The 21116-nt window shown below is 38.5% G+C and overlaps 1 protein-coding gene across 2 annotated transcripts in view; it reads left to right on the top strand.

Annotated features, from left to right (window-relative positions):
• LOC139965666 (uncharacterized) overlaps window positions 1-20533 on the top strand; it is a 28762-nt gene extending 8229 nt beyond the window's left edge. For both annotated transcript variants that reach the window (XM_071968271.1, XM_071968270.1), the window contains 15 exons: window positions 5969-6421; window positions 7554-7793; window positions 8384-8546; window positions 9178-9442; window positions 10673-10912; window positions 11306-11433; window positions 12925-13051; window positions 13736-13853; window positions 14720-14858; window positions 15737-15980; window positions 16988-17108; window positions 17577-17727; window positions 18540-18652; window positions 19123-19330; window positions 19565-20533. In XM_071968271.1, coding sequence (XP_071824372.1) covers window positions 5969-6421; window positions 7554-7793; window positions 8384-8546; window positions 9178-9442; window positions 10673-10912; window positions 11306-11433; window positions 12925-13051; window positions 13736-13853; window positions 14720-14858; window positions 15737-15980; window positions 16988-17108; window positions 17577-17727; window positions 18540-18652; window positions 19123-19330; window positions 19565-20456 — 3602 coding nt within the window. In that variant the 3' untranslated portion in view covers window positions 20457-20533. The remainder of the gene's footprint in view (window positions 1-5968; window positions 6422-7553; window positions 7794-8383; window positions 8547-9177; window positions 9443-10672; window positions 10913-11305; window positions 11434-12924; window positions 13052-13735; window positions 13854-14719; window positions 14859-15736; window positions 15981-16987; window positions 17109-17576; window positions 17728-18539; window positions 18653-19122; window positions 19331-19564) is intronic.
• The last annotated feature ends 583 nt before the right edge of the window (window positions 20534-21116 follow it).

The following is a 21116-nucleotide window of genomic DNA, read 5'->3' as shown; positions in this document are numbered from 1 at the left end:
TAGCCGATGAATGTTCATATAGCATCACAAAAATGATTTCCATTAATCATTTTCAAAACTTTGTTACCCAGATCATTTTCCATATTAGTTTTGATCTCATGCAAATATGCATTCCAAATATTCAGCTTTTTTTTTTTTTTTTTTGTCGTCTTTAAGCAGAAACTTTGACTATTAAAGTCAAAGCTCTGATGTACTGCATCATTATTTAAGCCTTTGAATTTACTGAAGCTTACTGATCTGGTCAGTCTCAATGTCCTCAGTCAGGGGCGTAGCCAGGATTTTCAAAGTTGTAGGCCAACTATCTGAGCGGAGCGCCACCATCGGTTGGCGCGGAGCATACAAGAAAATTTTTGGTCTTGCAAACCCCCCCCCCCAGATGGCTGGAAACAGCCCTTCCCAAGTGTTCATTCTGGTTCCCTGGCCTCTTGGTAACTTGAGACACCCCATTCAATATCACTTTTAAACCCAAAAAACAAACGAGTTAAAATAGTACATAATTTAATACTACATAATGTATTTAAAATTAGTAAGGTACATGTACAGAGTAAGCCAGTAACAACAGGCAACAAAGTGCTGCAGCTCTATAAAGTCTGTTAATCAACAATAGGCTTCTTCGACTGTGGAATGTTTCTCAACTGAAATATCATCTGCGTAAACGGGTTCTTAACTAGATGTTAAAAAACTGACAAGATCGGATCCTTGTCTTTTTCGGCAGGTAGAGTGTTGATTGAAATGGCACACGATAGAAATTTGACAGCCTAAATGACAGAAGAATAGGTCACCTAATTTAGCCATACTCTTGCTACGTTCATATCAATAATTTACCTGTCTAGACTCTAAAACTCGTCCAGCAAGCTTATGGATTTGAATTATGGGTGTTTTTAAAAAAAGATAACTTGGCCAAAAACAGTGTAGGCTCGGGCCTACAGCGCTACATACTGGCTACGCCCCTGTCAGTTTTGTTTATCGTTCATTACACGAAGTGCTACCAGATAATCTGAATGCCTTCTTTACACAAAACTCAAACATCCACGCTCACAATACTAGGCAAGCTGATTACCTGCACCCAAGACAATGTCACAACAATTTCTCTAAAAATAGCTTACATCATCGGGCCATCGCACTTTGGAATCCCCTACCTTTCACTTTAAAGGCGAAGCCTTCTTTAGTTGCTTTTAGAAAAAGCTTACAAAAGCACTTCATCAACATGTACTAGAACTGCGAATTGAAACTGGGGGCGGGGGGGGGGGATGTGAGGAAAGGGAGAGGAAGGGGTGGTTCTGTTTGTTTTGTTCTTTTGGTTCTCTTTTCAAATTGTAAAGTTCTGTATTTTTTTAGGGAGCGTCACTACCCGACAAGCCCTATAGGGTTTCTTAGTACACAGCTTTCACAAGTTTTGTTTCTTATCTCCTTCTATGTCATATGTCATACTTATGTTGTGATAGAACAAAAATAAATAAATGAAATGAAATTATGTGATTTTAGAACCACATAGCCAATCAATACGAAACAAAATGCAATAAAAACCAAGTCGGCTTCTTTAATAGTAAGACATAGATTTTTGTTTTCAACTTGAAAATTTGCTGAGAACTTCACCAGCTGTGGTAAACAATGGTTTTATATGTGCAATGAAAAACACTGGCAGGTAAAAATATCTTTTGTTTGCATAAGCTCCTAAAGTGCTTTTCTTACTTATAAATATGATTTGTAATTACAAAATGTCATATCAGGACATTCCCCCCCCCTCTCTATTTATTTTGAAGTGGTTGTTGAGTGCATAGTACAATAACATTTAATCAAGGTATGTTAGAACACAGGATGACGTGTTGGTTAATGATTAACGTTTTGGTTATACCAGGGCAGCTTTTTGTGTAATCCAATTTAAGCAGTTTAGCATAAAATACATATAATTAAGCATAGTGTGTTAAAGTAAATTGTTATTCAGTTAAGCATAAATACATAGAATTTAGTGTAGTGTGTTAAAGTAAATTGCTATGCAGTTAAGCATATAAATGCATAGTATTTCTTAACACTGTTGATTGCGTACATTTTGACCAAACTGTTCGTAACCTTGGTGTTCATTTTGACGATACCATGTCTTTTTGGCATCAAATCTGTTCACTTAAATCCAGGTGCTTTTAGAATCTAAGAAATATTTCTAAAATGCGATTCTATCTTACTAAGTCTGAGTTAAGCACTATTGTCCAATCCATGGTTATTTCGCATATTGATTATTGTAACTCACTTCCTCGTATGGGTATCGCTCGTTTGCGAAGGCTGGACCTAAATTGTGGAATAAACTTCCTGACAGCCTTAAAGAAGTCCAAAATGCTGCTACTTTTATGAGGCAAAACACTACTTATTTGTCAATGGTTCTGATTTCAGCCAGAATCTCTACCAGGTTTAACTTTTGTATCGTTACTTTGAGATTTATTTAGTTGTTTTCCAGCACAACAGTACACACAGTTTTCTGTAGTAGTTGTGCTTATAAGCCTTTATTATTATTATTATTTAGCATAGTGTGTCAAAGTAAATTGCTATGCAGCTAAGCATCAATACATAGTATTTAGCACAGAGTGTTAAAGTAAATTGTCATGCTCTTCACATGCATGTTAGTAGAGAGTTACATTTTGAGTGTCACCTTCAATTCCCACGGAATCATTTATACTTTATATCATTTATCTTATTAAAATAATTGTCCAATTCTGATATCTGTCTGCCAGCAGGGATGTAGCCAGCCAGCTATGCAGCTGTGCTTTGCACCGCCAGTTTTGCAAAATCATGGCCTAAGTTAGTATGCGGGGGGTTTCATTATATATTTGAAGCCGTGCAATCTAATTCTTGTCAGATTTATTTACAAATGAAACGAAAATGCTACGATGTTGGAGGCAATCTCTATTGCACACTTGATTGCACACAAATGAAATGGTGGGGAGGGATTAGGACTGGGTTTGGTGATGATGGGGGGATGTTGATGGGGGCTGGATGATGGCAAGGAGGGATGTTGATGGGGGGACTGGATGATGGCAGGGAGGGATGATGATGGAGGACTGATGATGATGGGGAGAGATGATTACTATATACCAAGTAGATATTTTATTCCATGTTGTAGCTAGCAATAAACTATTTTTATTGAACTTTGTAACTACTAAAAAGGCATTTAGAATAGCTCGAAAAAGCATGAATTTTGTCCTCAGATAACCCCAAAGTTGCAAAATTTCAAAGGGGCTGTTGACTCCCACAAGGGGCATAAAGAACTTGGCGGGATGTGCGAATGCTTCTCGTTTGCGATGTTTCGCCATCATGATTTTGTGGCACAAGATAGCACACCCAGGTTTTTTATTTCCTTGAGCTCCCTAATTCTGTTACAATGCCTAAATGTACACAGTTATAGCATTGATCTGAAGCTCCCAGGGCTGTTTACTTAACGAGCTAATGTTTGACCTGAAAACTTTGTAGAACAAAGGCTTGATGATACGAACATCTACACGAATCTACACGAAATGTGTAGATGTGTTACACTACATGTATCAGGCTGTATGCTACCAGTATGAATAATAACAAACAAAGGGGATGAAATATTGTACCTATTTTATACAGTTATTAAAAACAATCAAGTAGTCATTAAAACATTTTTGAATGTGTAAAGAATAGCATCAAGTCATATTTGGATGTGTTGTTTATTCAGTTCATAATTAACTATATAATATTAATTGTCATTTTAATTAATCTTTCCTTATAATTGTTAATGTTCTACTGTTGCGTGGAGTATTAGCTCAGTGGTTAACGCCGGTGCCTTTCAATCATAAGGTCCCGAGTTCGAATCACTCCCAGATTAATGTATGTCGTCCAGTTACAGAGTTGTTGACAATTAACAATTCATTATCATGGACGTTAAATATGAATCTAAGAGACTGATTTCGGTCAGATTGCGGCTTTGATAAGCCAATGAGGCTTCTTCGCGAGTTCCTTCTTGCAGGAGGATCTAATATACATATATACATACGTACATGTGATATACTCACTATAATTAAAGAAATTAAACAATTTAATGAATTATGAAACAAGAAAAGTCATATGATATGTCTCAAGAAACTGAACTGTTATAAGAGGACATCAATTTTCTTTTTTTCATTTCTCAAGCTATAAGATGTTGTTCATCAAAACATGTTAACAACCTGGGGAGAAAAATATTGCTTTGAAATTTTTAGCCTTTGTCGCCGGAATCGCCCAGTTACATTATTATTGATAACATCATTCTTGAACATGATCTTCAACTGTGTATTTTGGTGGTTTTTGTCTTAACTTATATTTTTCATAGACCAAGTTTGTGTCAGTGATATATTTATATCTCATATGGGACCTATCCAAACAGACGTTAAACAACCTTTCAGCACAACATAGTTATCAGCTTCCCATCTGATTAACTGCTATTAGTAAAGGAAATTAAATTATGCTTTTCATTAACTTTAAGGAAATACAGAGTTATCAATTTTGGCTAGTCTGGCTACTACTACTTCTTCTACTAGACATGTCCAAATATTCTCCCAACTGACTACAGATGAGTTTGTTTCATACACAGGTATACATTGAGCCTGTGCATTAAAGGTATGCTGTATTGACCCTCAATATGATAGAAATTTAAATATGGTCACCATAGGTCAAAATTCTTAACTGTTTTTATTTAATACAACCTTCGAGGAAATATTCCTCACTGGGACATTTATTCAGTCATCTTGTGTGTTCCTTTAAATGTCTTGAGAACAATTTGGAGGTAAAGACCTCCAGGAAAGTACTTTTTAAAAACGTCTAGCAATTATAGCAATTATTGCGTGCTATCATTCGGGCCTATATAGACTACCTTAACATAGCTCACCCACTATATGATTGCTCACCCACTTATATATTGAGGTTCATTAAGTGGGGGAAATGCAACAAGTAAACTGCCTTGACGATAAATGTGAAAGACCTACAAGTATCGTCAACCCCTCTTGATTCAAAACAAAGGAAATGGGATGATATGAGTTTCTATGAATCTCTCTATCAAAGCACAAATGGAGTTATAAATTTGTCGCTGTTCTGAAATTGTTTGTTTCAAGAGAAAAACCCTATAGTTCAGTGAGAAAGGAATTAAAAAGGACTGGAAAATTATAAACAATTAAAGTGTCAGACTGCTATTTTCAGGTGTCTTAATTAATTACTTCAGAAGAATATCTGTAACCAAACATGTTCAAGTTCTAGTCTTATTCTGAGAGAGTATTGCAAACTAATACAATTTAGGCCCAATATCAAGATCCTTCTTCTATAAACTGTCTTCTTCCAAACTCGAACTGTCTTCTTCCAAACTGTCTTCTTCCAAACTCGAACATGCGATATTATAACCAGGAAGTCTTTATGTTAAGTTCTCCCCTGAAGTGGATGGGGGGGGGGGTGGGGAATCGGGATGTAGAAAGGATCAGCATTTGAAATTTGGGTATGATCCAACTTATCATATTTTATTGATAATATTTAATTAGAGGATTCTTTAATTGTTGTCATTTACTAAGTCTGATTAATGATGTCTCTGATGCATTTCTTCACTAGCCTGATACATCCTTGCTCATCTTCTCGCTAGGTACAAATCTTTCTCCATCAATTCAACTTCTGTAATGGTCACTGTAAATGCAAGAATATACTTCAATTTGTCCCCAAATGAAATTGGTTCAAACTCTACGTGACTTTTCATATGCAGCTGCACCTAGCCAGCTTAAACCTATCAAAACAAAAGTGTATACATATGTCATAGCTAGGCCTCAAGTAACAGGATGTTGAGTCCAGTATGTTAATATAGCTCACAGCAAGCCATTTCTGTTGCAATACTTGGCTGGATAGTCTCCTTAAAATGATGAAGACCCATCTGCTATGACTTTACTTGTCTACAAATGAAAAACAGTTCAATACATGTTTTTTTTATTTGTTTTTCCCCCAGAACTGAATTTTCATATGCTCTCCAGCCAAATCTTAGAGTTACAGCTGAGTGTGAAGGTAGCTTGGGTCGGACCGAATCTGCCGTACGTGGTGAAGAGATTGAGCGATCTCCACCAGCCGGTTCTTTTCTTCACTCTGACGCCGAGCGACCTGCTGCAGTACCAAAGTTTCACCAGGATATCATTCCCAACCTGTCCCACTCCAGAATTGGTCGAAGGGGACATCCAGTTAGGCGGTTGCGACTTCCCTTGGCATCCCGTGACCAAAATCGCTTGGTCCGTCGTCGAGATGAACGCTCCGCCTCTCGCGGCTTTCATCCAGAATATCTGCATCGATGACGGAGACATCGAGGACATCTTCTCGTCGTATGCTCATAGTAAACTTGATATGGAGGAATTCACCTGTCAATGGCTGCAGGAGAATCATGAAATCTGGTTGGATTGGATACCAGCAGGTATGAGTAGGCATGTGGAGGGGGAGGTGAGGGGGGAGTAGGAGATGCCCTGGGGTGCCTGGGCAAGTTGCCAGATAATCCCCTTCACTGTGGAGCTTTGCCTCCATGTTATTTGTCACCAAGTAGCAGTTTTTGTAGAGTGGCGGTTGTCATCACCAACTTGTGAGTCAAATATTCCTCAAAACTGTGGAAAATGTTTATAATACAAAGGCAGACGTGATCGACAGAAATTCACATCATACTTCTCGAGAGGAGAGTAGTGACTTGGTCCATATGCTGGTTCATCGTAGTTACAAATATTCCTTTTAGAATGGATATATCCAGTGGTGGAGCTAGGGGTTTTGGTCAGGGGGGGCAAGAATGGTCTGTAGGGGCGCTTTGACACTATTTAAGTGGAACGCCACCAGGGGTTGGCGCGGAGCGTACAGAAAAGTTTTGAGTAAAGATACTCCCTAGAGCACAGGAAATGACCCTTTCCGTGCCTTGCTAATTTGCAGATAAACGAAGAATAAATAGGTGTCGTCGCCATTTTGTCAGAAAATTACACCAACAGAATATGACAAATGTCAATAGGTAGATGAGAGCGCAATAAAAAGTCAATAATCGCGAATAAGTAAAAAAGTAGTAAAAAGCTGAAAAGGGCGCCAGCAGTCCATTTGAGTATGTCAGGGGGGGCATCCGCCCCCCATGACTGTATGGACGCTCCGCCACTGGATATATCCATGCGTTCTGACATTTATTATCTGGTTCTGGACCTACACATAAGTTCATGCTCATGTCCAGCAATGCACTGTCAATAATTCTGCTGTTTTTTGAAATCTTCATCAACATTCTGTCAGCTCATGTCACAGGAAGATATAAATCTTGCATGTGTCTCGTAAGTTAAGTCTTATTTGTTTTATTGCAGCTTATACTGAGAACCTTCTAAGTTACAAAAAATGCATTCTTTCTTTTAACTTAAAAAAAAGAGTATCTAGTTTACATGCCAAAGGAACATTTTATGAAAATATTGTTAGTAAAATATTAACAATACTAGGCCATATTCTTTTCAGTTTTGCAATGTAAATCTGGGTTGCATATTGCCAAAGGCTGGTCATTTTGGTATATTTATTACGGTATGTTCGTTACTCAGGTTCTCTAGCAGTCAGGAGGAAGGTGTTTCTACCTGGGCTATTTCCTACAATAGACTCAGCCGACGAGTTGTACGACATTTCTCGTGGTGCCAGTATGGCCGTCCAGGCTCTCAACAAGCATACAGAGATATTGCCGCAGGTCGAGTTAAGTCTCCTGCCCTACAGCACGCAGTGTGAGACGGATCAAACACTCGATATTTATTCCGGTATCATGCAGAATTACACTAAACCACTGGCTGGCAAGTATAGCTCAACCCTTAGTAGGCCTAACAATTTCCTTATCATTAAAGGCATTGAAGACTAGCCCCAAACTGTGTGCCGCCCTCTGAAAAAAGTTGACTTTCCGTTGCTTGCAAGTGAAGTATTTTTCTTGTCGCTACAAAATGCAGACAGTAATGAAACTTGATACCTTGTTATCTTTAATCTGGACCTGAGATGTCCCACTGCTATGTGAACTGTGTTGTGGGTATTGACCGTAGCTGTATATATTTACCAACGGTAGCAAGCTGTGTATTTTCTGGGATCGATGGTGGCCAGTGTCTAACACTTCTGTTACATCTCATTCGGAACTAGGTCAGATAACCGGCATCATACGTTTCTTTGTACGTGAGTCTTCACTCCCTTTAAACTAATTACTCCATTTGAATGAATTTTATGGTTTCTAGAATCGACATAACATGGCATATAATATACCAGACCACACAGTCTTGTTGGTTACTTTGTTTCCAACAGATTATGTCGGATGTCACATGATCATTTTCTTCCCTAAGGTTATTAACTTCTTCTTCTTATTATTATTATTAATAACCATTTGGTTGTTTCTTTGCAGGCTTCCTGGGCCCAGGGTGTTCATCAGCTTGTGAGAATCTGTCTGGTGTCTCAAAATATTTCAACCAAGTCATTGTTTCATATTTTGCCGATTCCAAGTCACTGGCGGCTAAAGACAGACATCCTTATCTATTTAGGGTCTTCCCAGATATCCAGCAGATTGGGTAAGTACAACCTACATTGAAATCATATATATATGTATATCATTATGAAATCATAAACAACTGCTGATTATGATAAGATCCACGTAAAGTAACAGGGTCTAACAGGGTCTCCCCAGATATTCAGCAGATTGGGTTAAGTAGATCCTATATTGAAATCATATATATATATATACATATATCACATAGCGCTTTGAAATCATAAATAACTGCTGATTATATATATATATGATCTACGTAAAGTAACAGGAAGCCTGGACCGGTTGTTTTTGACTACTAGTGCTGTACGAAAGGTTCAGATTAATTTGAAGATATTTATGACAAACCGGCGTTTCCAAAATCAAGAAAGTGGTTTTTGAATACGAGGTAAAGATGGTACTTTAATTATGCAACGTTTTTGGCGGGAAAACGTTCAGGTCTGCTTTTCAAGCACATTTCCTAAACTGAAATGTACTTCATTATTGATGAAAATGTAAACTGTGAAAACACTGTATGGTTTTTCAATGATATCTTTCATATTTCTCACTACGATGCATTTTCCTTCCATCGATGCATGTAATATATCATGCGTTTGGTCCTATTTATTCAAAGTGCATGTGTTTTTCATATGATGCATTATTGATAATGCCAACAGGTTTGCCAAGGAGAAGTTATTCAGATACTTTGAATGGACGGAATTTGCGCTCATCTCAGAGAGCGACGCTCAAGAGATGGGTGACCAGTCCAGCGTTGAGGACCATCTCATGATATCAGGGATACAGTGTGCCCTGTGTGGTACCATCAGTCACGAGAACGTCGAAGAAACCATCACAGCCATTAAAAATGCCAAACCAGAAGTTGTTATAGCCTATACCTCTGAAGAACTGGCAAAGAAAGTCACTTGTGAGGCATTCAAACAGGTGATTGATTCATAACATTAATTTGAGTTTATGCGATCAAGATATGGATTGATTTATTGATTACATGTTTAGTATTCTATGTCGCCCGAAATTTAAATTTACTGATTGCTATTGCATACTGTTACAGGATAACAGATGAATGTGTTTGAGAAGAACATTAATTTTTTACCAAAATACTCTTTCAAATGGATTTGTTTCATAGCTTTTGACATTTTATGAAGTAGAAAGTGGTAATTGGCACTTAACAAGTGCCTTACAAAATCATGTATTGCATTATTAAACTGGAAATGTGTGTGATCCTGGGACATGCATACATGTAAGTCACTGATTTGCACCTTATAGTCTGAAAGTTTGGCCACAAACTTGGGGGTAGATTGTGCAGTTGGTAGAACACAGACATTATGTAGGCCTATAAACCTGCTTTGGACGAATTTCCCTTTTATTCAAAGTAATTCCTATGTTAACTTTAAAATATTCTTAGAAGAGAATTAAAAACAAGAATCATGATGATTGGATTGAGATATGATACAGTAGACCTCGCTGTTTCCTACTTAATTATATGAATGTTGCAGCTCTTTGTGGCTTCAATGTAACAAGTAATTGTTCCTTAATGTTTACTAATAACTGTATTAGCCACTATGACATACCTTAATGTTCACTGTTCACTGTATGGGCCACTATGACATACCTGAATGTTTACTTATCACTTTATGGGCCACTATGACATACCTTAATGTTAAGTAATCACTGTATTGGCCACTATGACATACCTTAATGTTTTACTGATCACTGTGTGGGCCACTACGACTTACCTTAATGTCTACTGATCACTGTATGGGCCACTATGACATACCTTAATGTTTACTAATCACTGTATGGGCCATTATGACATACCTTAATGTTTACTAATCACTGTATGGGCCACTTTGACACAATTTCGTGTGTATGAGGTGGAGTAAGACATTTTTTCAATCAAACTTATGGACTAAGCTGGCAAGTAGCATGGTCTCCATACCCCTGACAAGATGACATCATACAGGAAGAGGTTAAAATGTACACTTTCCATGTGTTATTCTGGAAATGATGTTTGCAAAACTAGTTTCTGATGGTCACTTAAGTTACAGGAAATGTTTGAGAAGTTGTTAAGAAATAATACACAATGGTGTTTACATCCTAACAGAGTATTAATACCAGACAGTTTGCTTAAATAAACTCTTTTTGGCTCATCAGGGTTTGATTCTTGATAACGGTTTCATGTGGATTTTTCCGTCCTGGTATAACGAGGATTGGTGGGACCTAGATAAACAGAACCTCACTGGTGCGATTGGCTGCTCTACGTCAGACATGAAGACTGCCCTCTCTGGTGGGATCACTCTCACCCGGGTAAACCTTGCCGAACCAGATCAAGTCATTGCTGGCGGTTCCACGATGTCCTCCTGGTTTGACAATTTCTATGAACTCAACGGTTCAGTAAGTTCACAGAATTTGACTTATTGGAAACATTCTGTAGCAAAACTGATTTGCTTAAAAAAAAAGTTATATTAATTGGTAAAAAACTGTTTCTCGATTCTGGGCATTCTGATTCATTTTATTTTAAATTTGGATTATTGTTGTAAATTTACTTGAATTAAAGTTGGTAGTCGAATAAAGAGATGGAAAAAGGTCTTCCTCATATTTGTCCTAAAACCACATACAGCTAGCTCCCATGTTTATCCCTGAGGTATGCCATAAAACCCATGTATGCCCCCCCCCCCACCCCTGCTATGACTATAGCCCTCTGTGCCCTCCTCCATGTTATATATTATGTAATCTTTGATCAGTTTTCCTGCAAATTTCTCTTATTACCTTTTTTCTTCATCACAGAACAAATCATTTGTACCATTGGCAGCCTACGCCTATGATGCAGTTTTCACTTTTGCTTTTGCTCTCGAGAAACTGTTTAATGAGGACGCCACCCATCTGGACTCTCTGCAGTCTGATAAAACCACGAAGTAAGTTCAACTTTTACACAGAGCCACCCATCTTTGCCATGTTACTACGTGTCCCTTAGAACCACCACCATTCAGGGTCATATCGTCACCAGATACGTCAGATTTGGGATGGTCTAATTTCCTGAAATTGAAATGGGAACAGGATGTTACAGTACTAACTTCCCAAACTATATATCTTGCCAAAAGGAGGATTGGAACTGATACCCTCCTCTCAAATCCCCTCCCCCCCCACTCCATGTCTTCACCGCTTTGGTCGTTCCTTCATGTGGTATGGAGAGATCGGGGAGCTCACTGGCGTTCTAGATCTGCGTAGGGTCAGTTGTGTGACCAGAGTTCTGCTATATACTTTATATGATACATGTTACTTGTGCCAGGGTGTGGCAGCCAGTACTACCCATGCCAATACTGTGTGACCTATGATTGTCACAGGATTTGTCTTATAGGAGTAAAGGATACTAAAGAGGTGCGTTTTAACTATTGCGGTTTATGGAGTTTTAAATGTGTAATTCTAGAAACTATTTGAGTTGCGTCTTTGAGGTTTGTGTTGTATTTTCTAGTCTTTATGTGCTACTTGAATGTTTTGTGCTGCTTGTGATTTACTGATATTTTGTGATATATTTGTACGTTAATAGAGAATTTATATATATATATATTTTTTGTAGTTTTCACGGATTGAATAGATGACATAATCCAGTAGAAGCCTTAGTGTCCTTCTCGTCATTATCTCTACACCACACGGCTACACTCCTCTCCTCAAATGCTAACACTGCATCCTACAGTGTTTGATTGTTGTCTGCCTTTAGTCCGTGGTTTCTCAAGATCTAATTGAACGAGGACGATACATCCCATTCGTTAATATAAATCCTCTGGGAATTTCTTCCTCTCATCAGAATGAATTTTGATTGTTACATATCCAGGATGTAGTGACAGAGGGGTTAATATGTCATAATTAGGTTGGAATGATTCGGTTCTTCTGTGCGTGCCTTTGGCTGTTTTGCTTTCCATGAATATGTAAACCATCTCTCCCTCTCCCTATGTGTATGTCATGATAAGACTATACTTCGTTAATTTCCAAAAGTACTTGCTTAAGTTGCACAATGCCAACAGAATTCCGATGATAAAGTGAAATTTTTAGTTTGCATTTTCATTAACAGTGCAATAAAATAGTCAACATTCTTATATGTTTAGCGATACTTTGCTACTGTTGCCAGTTCAGACGGTGTTACTAAGGAGAAGTTTAAACCCATCCATCTTTTTGTTCTGGTGGGGATGTTACCATACAGGTTTCTAATGGAAGTATCACAGAATGCACTGTCTGTTGTGGGAGATGATTTTTCTTCTCTCCCCTCCCCCACCACCTTCCCACAATTTCCTCTTTTTATTATTATATAAACAATATTCTTAAGACGTCTGTTTAACTGACAAATATTGGGTACCAGTTACAAATTAAAATGATTTAAATTCATCGATATTCTGCCTTGTTTGTTTAAGTTTATTTGTCGAGTACCTCAGAAATACTTCCTTTGTGGGTGCGACTGGTCCAGTGGACTTTATCAATCAGGACAGAAGAAGCCCGGTGACCATCATGGTGAATTTCTTCGACTCAGACCCCTATCAGGTACTGATGTGATCACATTGTTGATATGAAAACAAATGAGACACAATTAATGCCAAAATTTGTATTGGCTTAGTCCTATCTTTTTCAAACTTACACAGTTATTTCAGGATGATATTAAACTGGTAGCACAGCCGTGGTGGCTTATATTTATGTGAACTTAACCCCCCCCCCCCCCCCCTATTCCTTCCAGATATTTTCCTTGCTTCCTGTAAAGTGAGCAAAACAACAACAAAACAAATACTGGATTATGACACAAATTGAGCCCATAATCCCATATTTATTTCTTCGCAACAAAGAGTGACATGTTAGTGATACATAATCGGCTATATTTGTTGATATTATAAAAATGTCACTCAAACATTGAACTGTGTATAGTCTTCTTCATAAAGTGTTTGCTTTTAACTCAATATTCAACATGATTGGAAGAGTGTACCTGTTAAAGATAAAATTGAAAGGAAGATCGGAAAGGAACAGTTTCTCAACTATTGCTTTTAAAAAAAAAATTAAAAAGAGCCATATATTTGACTGCATACAAGCTTGTTCTTTTAGCCAAATTAGTCCAGTCACCATTTTGTTAAAGTTCATTTACTAGGACAGTCACAGATAGTTTGATCACCCTGGTGAAATAAGATTTACGAATGTAATCTCGGAATCTAAATGCTGATATCTTTGTTATTTGTTTAGGTAGTGCTTGGGCAATACATCCCAACACCAGGGACTCTGGACGGTGGTGAACTCTATATAGATAAATCGGTTGCAGATCGGATGAAAAGAGACTTTGATTTTCTCACAGGAGAAACAGGTAAAGTTTGATTACATTAGACCTCTATACACACACACACTCATCCCCCCTCCACCCCGCCTCCCCACCTCAACATATACTGTATAACATCGGTAATGGTTAAACCTCTAGCTCAGTGGTAGCCCATAAAGTACAAGACCCTCTCCCCACCAAAGGCACATGTAGTATTAAATCCAGGCGCGTAGCCAAGGGGGGCGTAGGGGGCGACCTACCCCATGGGAATTTTTTTATGATATCGCTGGTAATTTCAAATAGAAAATGCTTAGATGCAACTTACAAGGCATGGGAAGTGCCATTTCCAGCAATCTGGAAGGCATTTTAGGCCAAAACTTTCTTGTACGCTTCGCGCCAACTCATGGTGGCCTAACGCTTAGATAGTTTGCCTACAAGCTTCGCCCCTCCCTTGGCAAATTCCTCACTACGTACCTGATTAAATCAGCCATAGACAACTTCTACCCCACCAGCAGCTTACAAGCAGGTGGATCCCCCCCCCCCACACACTCTGGGAAGCACACACAGGACGATATCAGCCCGGGATAGCCTCTCACTTGTCTCGATTAAGCTCTGAGCAAGGAGCTGGCCTGCCCCTCCCCCCCCCCCCCCCACCACCATCCACTTTCTTTAAGGTTTTTGAAGTTTCATTATGTAACTTACTGATAAAAACGTCTGATCAGGCAACATGTCTAGATGTTTTGTATTGCTAAAAGAAGCAACAAGCTGAAATTATCACCCTCCACCGTGCCTTCAAATTCTTAAAACTTCTTAAAAATAATGACGTTCCTATCCCGCAGAGGAAGTATCATAAAATAATAAATAGTTGAATTTAGTTGCTTGATTGCTTGAAGAATCTTTTCTCACTCCTACAGAGGTGAAGACATGTGCTGTTGAGAGAGTTCGTGAGATGCTCGGTTCCTCGTGTGCGACAGCAATTGTAGCCCTCTGTCTTCTCTTTACCCTTATTTTACTCGTGATGACCCTCAGTTTGGGATTTCTTTTCAAAAAGAAGTAGGTGCCTTTATAATAATAATAAACAGTTCTTATATAGCGCAACTTACAATAAAGTCTCGCCGCCCTGTACAAAAGAAAGTGAAAGATATGTACACAATATACAATAAGAGTAAACAACACAATTATAACAATGAAAACAGGTGTCTTCAAAACAGTTTTGAACATCTACACAGACATGACATTCTTTATGTTGAGTGGGAGTTTATTCCAAAGGAGGGTTAAGGAGTACTGGAAAGATCGCTCGCATAAGATTTAGTGAACACAGGGTGCATAGAGAGCAATGATTGGGTGCTAGAGCGCAGACGGCGAGTTGGGGTATAACTTTTAACTGATCAATCACTGCTTTTAATTTATTAATTTTTTAATTTTTTTTTATCATATTTCTATTACATTTCTACCCCATTGTTGGGGGAAAATACAGGGATATTATAATATGTGTCAGTACCTAATACAGAGAGGCATAAGCCTACAAAAATAGCAATAAATGATTTTTTTTATCATATTTCTATTACATTTCTATCCCATTTTGGGGTAAAATACAAGGATATAATAATAATATGTGTCAGTACCTGATACAGGGAGGCATAAGCCTACAAAAATAGTAATAAATGATATTGGTAGATCATAGAGAGTAAATTCTTGGGTGTTTCAATCCAAAACATCGTTAATGAAATGAATTTATCTGAAAAGAAGCCTAACATCTTAAGATAAGTAAAAAGCACAAAGTATTGGGAGCATTTAGTACTGACTTTTGTACTTTACCCAATCTTTGTGTGATTAGTTCAGAATTAAATTTAACAAACCAAAGAGGGGGGGGGGGGGTGGGTGGGGCAAGACCCCTCAATGTTATCTTTCTTTTCATTTTATCCCTACAGGTATGACAAGAAAGTCAAAAAAGCAGAGTTGAGGATGAAGAAGCTAGGGATCCTAAACCTCGGGATCGATTCCCTGTCGACGCTGGACAAGTGGGAAATGGCCCGAGAGAATGTGATCTTGAACCGAAAGTTAGGCGAGGGGGCATTTGGAACTGTGTATGGAGGAGAGGCATTCCTAGAGGGGCAGAGCTGGGCCGCTGTGGCTGTTAAGACGCTCAAGATGGGCTCGTCGATTGAAGAAAAGGTAACCACCACGCTCGTCATGTCGTTAGTGGTGTTTGAAGTTTGTTGAGAGAATGTGATATAGATAGATCCATGTGACATCTGCGCTGATCTGAAATATTTGGCTGTGTGGATCCGTGGAATCATAATATATGTATTTCAATGTTATTTTGTAGACAAATTTCAAATTACTTACGTGCTATGGCGTGAGAGGGAAGCTGGACCCGGAGACAAGTACACCACAGGGTCTCCAGTAGTCTTCACATCTCCTATAGTATGTTCTGAAAATGAGAATAAATTTATTCTTCTTCCCATTTTTCCTTGCCCCCCCCCCCTCACCCACCTTATTGACTCTGGGCTAACCCACTTGCCCCTTTCATCAGGCCTGTTTTTATGGCATGCCATTTTTGTATTAATGCAATATCAATCAATGTCAGTCTCAATTTATCCAATAAATTATACCCTGGAATATTTGCAGGGCAGGTATTATTATTTCATAATGACATAACAGAAAATGTCATGTATGGGATACAACTGTTTCACCAATGGCCGACCACTTTCATGTGTACTTCTATCTGTAAGAAAGGTTGATACTCTTGACTCAAAAGTATCACCCTCGAATGATATTGGATCTAGTGCTGGGAATCTTGATTTAGTTAAAGCATCTCATAACACATAAACGAATACTTGTCATATTTGTTATAGTTGATTATTTATCATTTGTGTTTTGTTTTTTCTACTTACTCCTTCGTGATTGATTTTCTCAGGTTGAAATTCTCTACTCAAAATAATCGCTATTTGAATCAAGTACTGGGAAATTTGATGTAATATGCAATCTCATTATGGTTACTTATCTATCATTTTTTTTTGTTGCCTATTTGCTCCTTTTTGATTGATTTTGTAAGGTTGAAATTCTCAATTCAAAATAATCGCTCTTTGAATCAAGTGCTGGGAAATTTGATGTTATTACACCATCTCATAATGTTTGGTTATCTGTCATTTTTTTTTCTTTCTATTTGCTCCTTTAAGCTTGACTTTCTAAGCGAAGCAGAGATGATGAAGAGGTTTGACCACAAGAACATTATAAGATTAAGAGGAGTGTGTACCCAGGGAGAACCCCTGTACGCTGTTATGGACTTTATGTTGTATGGTAAGTTATACCTTACCCTACCCCTTCCTCATTCCATGTCCTCCCCCTAGCTCCCCTACAAAAAAAGTCAATAATAAAATTCACATTAGATATACAAATAGACCGCTGAAAGTATCCCTTTACAGTACTAAGGTGACATATAAATGCACATTGTATTCAGTAAACTGTTACCTTAAATATAACCTGATAGCTGCTGGAAACGTGCAGGTTTTTAACTTCAGTTTAATATATTGTCTTTGTTTGGCCTATTGTGCATAGGTCATACAACGTGATCTTAAACTCCTTTATTTATTACACATAACTCTCAGTTTAAAAGTCACTCTAAATTTGTCTTTTGTTCCTAGTGAAGTAGTTTGTTAGTTTGTTTTGTATCAGAAAAGAATGCAAAGAAGGCAGAAAACTAGAGAATGTTTTGTCATAATGTTAGCTGTTGTTCAATGATAAATTGATATCAATCGTCCCATGTAGGTGACCTAAAGACATTTCTACTAGCCCGACGCCATCTTGTCGGTCAGCATAGCGACGAAGCAGAAGTGTTACTTCCACATAGGTTGACAGCGATGGTACACGATATTGCTTCAGGACTGGATTATTTGGCCAAAAGTAAATACGTTCATAGGTAAGAAACGGCAGATTTTACGGCAATAACATTGCAACAAATTTCTTATTGTAAAAAAGATGGTTTGGTGTAGACCGTGAAAGGCATGAAACCTCAAAGAGTAAATTTAACGAAGACAAAATATCAGCATTTTTTCAAATTATTAATCATGAGAGAGTCATGACTTTATGTGTTGCATTCGTTTAATAAACTTACATTTACCTGATATCCACTATTCAACAGATTCACCATAGCAACCAGTGATAAATTCTGTAATTGCCACATTTTTGTCTTCTTCTTGCCCAAAATTTACCAAGTAACTGACAGTCACCTACTAATGACATCATTTAAATGACGGTATTCTAGCCGAGATTTTCATGTATGCAAAGAAGAAGGCCCAGGTAGATTTTTCATGAAAGTGTTGTCCGGCTTTGCTCCATGGACACAAGTTTGAACAACATGTCAGACATAATTCTGCTATAACAATTCCTACAACATATCTGTAATATATTTCACACCCAAGTGTATTTGCAATGCAGTCCAAGAAAAGAGCAAGCTGAATTGATAAATAATTTGCAACATGAGACAGTTTCAACTGTTTGTGTGTGCAACCTTTGTTTTATTGCATGCATTGTTCATTATTTTTTTGTCTTTTCTTATTGTCTTTGTACGGGGGGTCTGCCTCGTAAGAGCCTTGGCTTTCTCAGACCTCCTCCACTTGTCACATACATTTTCTTCTATTATTGTGTAATATATTTTGAATGTGGAAACAAATAAATGAAATGAAATGAAAAATGAAACTGAGGAATATGTTTGACCTTTTGACCATATAGAGACCTGGCTTGCCGGAATTGTCTGGTGAATTCCTGCTACTCAGTCATGATCAGTGACTTTGGGATGACCAGGGCACTCTACGACTCTAACTACTACCGGCTGAATAAACAAGGTATGTAAATATATAAGGTTTAGTAAAAACATGTTTTAAACATTTCTGAAATTCATATTGTGATTGAGCAGTTCAAGAGATCTTAGAGGCATCATTCTGTGTAGCCCTTCATTGTGGACTAATATGATGACTTCTTATGCCACAGGGAGAAAAAATTGTTTGATCCCATTCAATGAAAATCAGTTGTCAAGGTTTCCATAACAATATGTGACCATTTCTTGCTTCTAGTATGGGCAAACTCCACAATGATTTGCTGAGGTTGACATGACCTCCTTTACATCGTTTGTTGACCATTTACACTTGTATCCTTACTTTCTTAATGTAAAGAAAGCAAGACAGAACTATACACAAAGTAATATAGGGGAAGGTTGAGGACTTCCTTGGGATTTTAATTTACTGTTTTTTGTGCATCCTTTGATCTCTATTCCTGTCAACCCACTTTAACATTTTTAACGTTCAATAATCTCCAGGACGTCTACCAGTCCGTTGGATGGCACCAGAGAGTGTCAGTGAGGGTCTCTTTACCACCATGAGTGACATCTGGAGCCTCGGTGTGGTCATTTACGAGGTCGTGACCTTTGGCGGGTTTCCCTATCCAGAAATGTCCAATGCCGCCGTCTTGGAGTACATTAGAGAAGGAAACTCCATGTCACCGCCTGAAAATTGCCCGCAAATGCTGTGAGTTGTTCTTTGTTTGCTCCGCCGTCAGGCAAATTGATCATTGAGCATGACCAGTGGAACAGAACTACAATGTTGATATAGCAGCTGTGAACGACTTTTACAAAAAAAATAGGTTGTATTTCATTACTGACATTTTAGGAACATTATAATTTGAGAAATCAAAATGTTGCAGCATTTGGTGTCTTGAACATGTTCTTATCAAAATTTGGTCTTGATTTGATCTTGTAACAGGTCTTCTCTGATGCTACAGTGTTGGGTCACCGAGGCGTACGTCCGACCCACAGCGGAAGACATCATGATTTTACTCGCGGAAAATCAAGAGATGATCGAACCATGCATCAGCGTGCCACACGAGAGTATGTCGGTCGACGGTCTCTCCTCCGGTAACTTTTCCCCGGGACTCTCCAGCCGTCACAGTTTCCGAAGTTGGGACGTTGATTTCAGCTCAGAGTCCAGCTCGGTGAGAGTAAAATCGAGCATCGGAAGTCTAAGAAAAGTCTTACAATCTTCCCTGACGAAGAAGAGGGCGAAGCGTAACGGTACGGACGAAAAGGTATCCCCCGGACTCGTTCGCAGGGGAGACCCAGAGTTTGGGCTGGATATATTTACTCGACAGGAGCGTGAAAGAAGCAGCGATAGGTCTCAGGTCAGCCAGTACTCTGGGTTTATGTCAAAGGTCAACCCTGTCATGTCCGACTCGGTCAGGCCTTACGGTAGGAATGACTCGGCGATGTTGGAGAAGTCCAGCTCATTTGACGAAACGTTTGGCTCTTTGCATCATCTGCCGACGAGATCTGCAACGAAAGACGAAAGTTTTGAGAGTCTGTCCAAGAGAACTCAAGCTCTTCGGAACGAGTATCCGGGACAGAAAATCCACCCGCACCATAACATCCACCAGCAAACAGAGAGAAAACAGCGGTCAGACAGCGCACCGCTGATTCCAAAATCGAAAAGGAACGGTCTCGGAAAGTTGAGAAGCAAATCTATCGGAAACAGTAATTCCATGAAACGGACCTCAACCGGTCCAAAGAAAGAGACCGAACCATCGGATAGAATCGCTACCGTTTCTGAGACGCTGCCTTGCAATGCTTCCAATGACTCAATCCAAGTTACTTGCCTATAATTTGTCATGTTTTGCTGGTCTGCATAATAATTAGTTACCGTGTCTGATGTTTCACATGATTTCGCTTAAATTCAACGCTGTGCTTTAAACGTTTTCTTCATGGAGATAAAAAAAAACAAAATGGCAGAGGGGGTCACATTATTTCAGGTTTTGTTTTACATTTAAGGTGCTATAGTCCATCACGTTTGAACTCCAAAGGGCCCGGGACCCTGAGCTGGAGGCTGGTGGTGGGAATCTTTATACAACAAAATGAAGAAAGTCTTTTACCACGTAACAGTGTGGTAGAAAAGGAAGCTGTTTTGTGCACTCCCCAAAAAATGGTGGAGTTCTGATTGCACCTGTTCCTTCCTCCCTTGTAGGCCTCTGAGATATTAAGAAGTATTACTTCAACCCGTAATTATTATGGTAGCTGTGTACCATATCACAGACGTTTTAAAAAAGATATAAAAGAGTACCAAGAAAGTATTAAATTTGATATGAAATTATGATCTAAAAAGCTTTGATATGAACACTTGTGCTTCATATTCTTATATGTTTTTTTTTTCTAGTGATTCCTTCAGCTTTCGCTTGGCATGGTTTGTCTGCTTGCAAGAATAGCTGATTCCTTTTTTTTTTTGAACAATCATTAATATAATATGCTTTGTTTCTCTATGCCAAAAG

The sequence above is a fragment of the Apostichopus japonicus genome, chromosome 3, assembly GCF_037975245.1.
Source record: "Apostichopus japonicus isolate 1M-3 chromosome 3, ASM3797524v1, whole genome shotgun sequence".
Lineage (NCBI taxonomy): Eukaryota > Metazoa > Echinodermata > Holothuroidea > Aspidochirotida > Stichopodidae > Apostichopus > Apostichopus japonicus.
This window is presented reverse-complemented; position numbering and strand designations above follow the sequence as displayed.